This window comes from Phragmites australis, chromosome 6, assembly GCF_958298935.1.
Source record: "Phragmites australis chromosome 6, lpPhrAust1.1, whole genome shotgun sequence".
Lineage (NCBI taxonomy): Eukaryota > Viridiplantae > Streptophyta > Magnoliopsida > Poales > Poaceae > Phragmites > Phragmites australis.
This window is the reverse complement of record NC_084926.1, coordinates 1,439,542-1,443,733: the sequence shown is the minus strand read 5'-3', so window position 1 is coordinate 1,443,733 and position 4,192 is coordinate 1,439,542. Positions and strand designations below refer to the sequence as shown.

At 45.6% G+C, this 4,192-nt stretch overlaps 1 protein-coding gene across 1 annotated transcript; it reads left to right on the top strand.

Moving 5' to 3' along the window:
* Positions 1-2,506: 2,506 nt before the first annotated feature.
* LOC133920968 (protein G1-like6) lies at positions 2,507-3,657 on the top strand. Its single transcript, XM_062365635.1, has 2 exons — positions 2,507-2,783; positions 2,921-3,657. The coding sequence occupies exon 2, from the start codon at positions 2,929-2,931 to the stop codon at positions 3,655-3,657; it is 729 nt and encodes a 242-aa protein (XP_062221619.1). The 5' UTR covers positions 2,507-2,783; positions 2,921-2,928.
* The last annotated feature ends 535 nt before the right edge of the window (positions 3,658-4,192 follow it).

The following is a 4,192-nucleotide window of genomic DNA, read 5'->3' as shown; positions in this document are numbered from 1 at the left end:
TCTAGCTACTAACTAGTACCGCAGCCACTTCGCTTCCCTCTCTACTTTCTCTTTTTTAGATTAGGATCAAAGCTAGTACTTGATTTTCTAGACAGAGATCAAAACTAAGGATCCTCATATGCCTAAAGCAATCAGGAAATTACTTGTTGTTAAGTTCTTGCTAAATTTTATCAATAATACTAAGATACACTTCTCTTTTATAATGATCATCAATTAATTGTTTGTACCTGATCAATTAAAACTCACACATTGCAAATTTTGAGATTGCAATCACTATTGAGCATACAAGATTACAAGATCAATTTAAAGCTCACGGTATTACAACATTGAACCTTAAACATTTTTGCATGGTGGGTGACTATACTCTATGCTCACAGGCCCATGTACTCTCTGGTCCTGCATATACTTACACAAAAATACACATGCAAAAAATAGGTGAATCCCAGATAGTCTTAGGCCTACTGGATTACCCTCTGGTCCGCCGTGTCGGTTCTTGATTCGAGGGCCCTATATTATTGAAGCAGAATTTCGTACGAACACTTTGCATAATATCAGCTTGTACTAACATGGCAGCGCAGATAGTAAATATGTACGATCGATATATTTGCCAGTATTTGATCAACATGAGAATGAACTATATATGTTCGTTGGATCAGCATCATACGTCATAGGATACTATATATATTAGTGTCGGTTACTACTAGCTGTTGGAGAGACCGAGCAGGTTTGTGCAAGAATGAGTGCGGTTAGGGTTCGGTCGGTGCGGAGGCAGGCCAGATCGATCTAGGATCTAATCGTATGTGCTCACAGGCTGCAGTAGTGTACTGTAGACTGTACCGTGTGCTAGCTTTGTGTTCAAAAGCAATATTTACCACATGCAGCTAACTTTCACTTGTCACCGTCGTCGTCCTTCCCCAATCCCTTCGTTCCAAATAACTTTCAAAGCTCCCCCCCCCCCCAACGGTGAGTGAATTGCTTGTACGTACATCGTGTGTATGTGTTGGCGCGGGCTCATATTTAATTTATGGGCCTACTGTTCAGAAGACGTACGGTGACCGTTACACTGACGAGTTTTTCTTAGTTCAAAATATTTGTCAATTATTTTCTACAAAATTCAAAGCTAGCTAAATCAATAATAGTATGGTTGAGCGACTGCTCGACAGTGGTCAGCATATTGTTTTTATTATTCCTCAAGATATGGATGTGTGCAGAGGTATAATACATTTTAAATAAAATTATGCTAGGAGTTCTGGTACACACTTAGAAAGGAGGTAGACACTGCACCCGGATTCAAGCCCGCATATGGTGCTTTACGTTAACAATCGAGGAAGACGTCGGTACACGAAGTGTAATATATATATATAAACTAGTTTTGCTCCTGTTACATATATATACATATCTCTGACATCAATATAAACAAGCACAGAAGCTAGTTTATTTAAAGAGCTAAACTGACTTGATGCCAGACTGTCTTGATAAACCACTTTTCTAGACAACTAATTAAGCCATGCCATATTCAAATAGTATTATTTTTATTTAAAAAGATATTGGTGGTCGAAGCTTAAATAGTTTGATTGTATGCAACATAGAGCATCACTTTTTTTTTTGTATCGCAGGAGTATCACATCTGCCCATTTCCCCTTCCAATAATGTTTTAGGCCAGTGGTAGTCAAATGTAACAAAGTTTGACCTGCTAATACGTATATTTATCTCTATATACGCACTAGGTATAAACAATACATAAAAAATAATCACAAATGAAATAGTCTTATGAAAATTAAAAATTTTGAGACCATGAAATAGAAATATTGGCATGCGACGATGTATCAGGTGGGACATGTGGAATCTTGACTAGTTTATGTCTACATCATGACTACAAGTATGGATACCGGACGCCGTACGTGTATATAACAGGGATGCACAAATATAATAGCTTCTGTGCATGCACCATGTACGGTATTTCATGTCGTCTAAGTAACATATGTAACCTGTTCCTTTATGCATTTTCCTATCCGAGCCTGTGCAACACTGATGGAAGAACCATCACATCAGCACTGCAACAATAGAATTTAGAAAGGTCAAGGATCCACGGGAAAAAATCAAAAGAATGAAGAGGCCTTCTCTCCAGATTATCCTGCATGCAGTCATGTCATGTTTCTACAGATGGAAGGCATGGAAGGAATTGCACCTGCACCCTCCAAAAAGACGTCCTTGAACAGTAGTATTTGATCAGGCTTTATATTCAACATAACGAGTACTTTGAATTCACAAATAAAGAAGCAACTATCCTTTCACAAATAGATGGCAGGCAAAAAAAAAAAAGATAAGTAAGGGCCTAGCTTTGTTTTTATTTGCTTTCCTACCGCCCCATTTTCACTCACTCTCATTCTCTGTCTAGCTAGCTATACCCTACTACACCTACTCTATTGCCTCTCCCCAACACCAGTACAGTACATCCCAATGCCGCCCAGCCTGCCTAACTAAAAGGCTAAACCTATCTCCTCCACCCCTCACCCCGGCCTCTTCCAGCACTACCACAATGTACTGTTCATCCACCTCCCTCTCCATCTCTTTCTAGCTGCCTGCTGGCTCCCAAGGATGACTTGACCACCTGAGCATCAGAGCATGCATAGCATTCTTGGTCATGGTGTTGTTGGATGGATGATTGGATCGTTGGATCGGAAGAGTACGTACTAGCTAAGAACTGCCGAGATTCTAGCACACGCATGCATCCATAAGCTTACACGCTACAGAGAGTACTAGATCCGACGCTGCACATTCAGGTACGCATGGATCTCACTTCTTCTTCTTGATTTCCTCTCTTCTCCTCTCCTGCCTAGCGGCTATTGATGATGAGCTCGCATCAGAGATTCAGAGCAAGAAATGATGCTTCTTGGTCGTGTTGCATTGCTGATGACAGCTGCGTTGATGGATCACCGCCACCTTCACATGATCCCGGGCCAAGAACCCTCGTCGGCGGACGGCGCCTTCCCGGACAGCTTCTTCCTCGGCCCAGCCGCGGCCGTCATCTTCTCCGGCGGCGCCGGGGCGTCGGGAGCTTGCTCGTCGTCGTCGGACGCCAGGGCCTTTGTGTCCTCGGCGGGTCGAGGCGGTCCTTCGCCTTCGAGCTCCTCGCTGTCGCTGAGCCGGTACGAGTCGCAGAAGCGCCGGGACTGGAACACGTTCGGGCAGTACCTGCGCAACCACCGGCCGCCCCTGTCGTTGTCCCGGTGCAGCGGCGCACACGTGCTAGAGTTCCTCAAGTATATGGATCAGTTCGGCAAGACCAAGGTGCACACGCCGGTGTGCCCCTTCTACGGCCACCCCAACCCGCCGGCGCCGTGTCCATGCCCGCTGCGCCAGGCGTGGGGCTCCCTCGACGCTCTCATCGGCCGCCTCCGCGCCGCCTACGAGGAGAATGGCGGCACGCCCGAGATGAACCCCTTCGGCGCGCGCGCCGTCCGGCTCTACCTGCGCGAGGTGCGCGAGACACAGGCGCGGGCCCGGGGGATCAGCTACGAGAAGAAGAGGCGCAGGAAGCCGTCGTCGGTGTCTGCCGCGGCGGCGGGGCTGTCGTCCGAGGGGAGCCCTCCTCCCGGACCGTCCGGTGGCGGAGGGCCCGACACGTCGGCGGCGCCGCAGTTCATCATGCCGTGAGTTTTTCCCTAGCTATCTACATCCATTGATCCACATGAGTGTGAGGTAGCTGCTAGCTGCATGCCGGTGCGCTGGTATAACAACAAGGCAAGACCATTGTTCTCGTCTTCTTCAGTGGCTTAGGTTCTTGCATTTTTCTTAATTAAGATTTCTCCTTTTTTCCCCGTTTCATCATTTTAATCACTGCGTGAGTACTAGTTTAATCATTGCTGTTTTAGTTCGCTCTCAATTTAATTGGTACAAGCTGTTTATGTGTTTTGCTTGGTTTATCTTGCTCCACGAGCGGGTCGCAAGATCAGTTTGTGCATCTCCAGCAAGAAGCCGTACGTTGTTCTGCAGTATTGTCTGGGAGAAAATGTTGCAACTACTGTAGCAGAAGTTGTAGAGGTAGAGCTAGCTAGTTTGTAACATCTCTGAAGTTTTTTTTTTCTTGTAGTAGCTTGCTGAGCAACAGGTAGTTTGGTGCATAAGCCAGCAACCTAACTTGCTAGGTATTCATCATATTGGCAACTGAACAAAAAATGCTTCATTATTC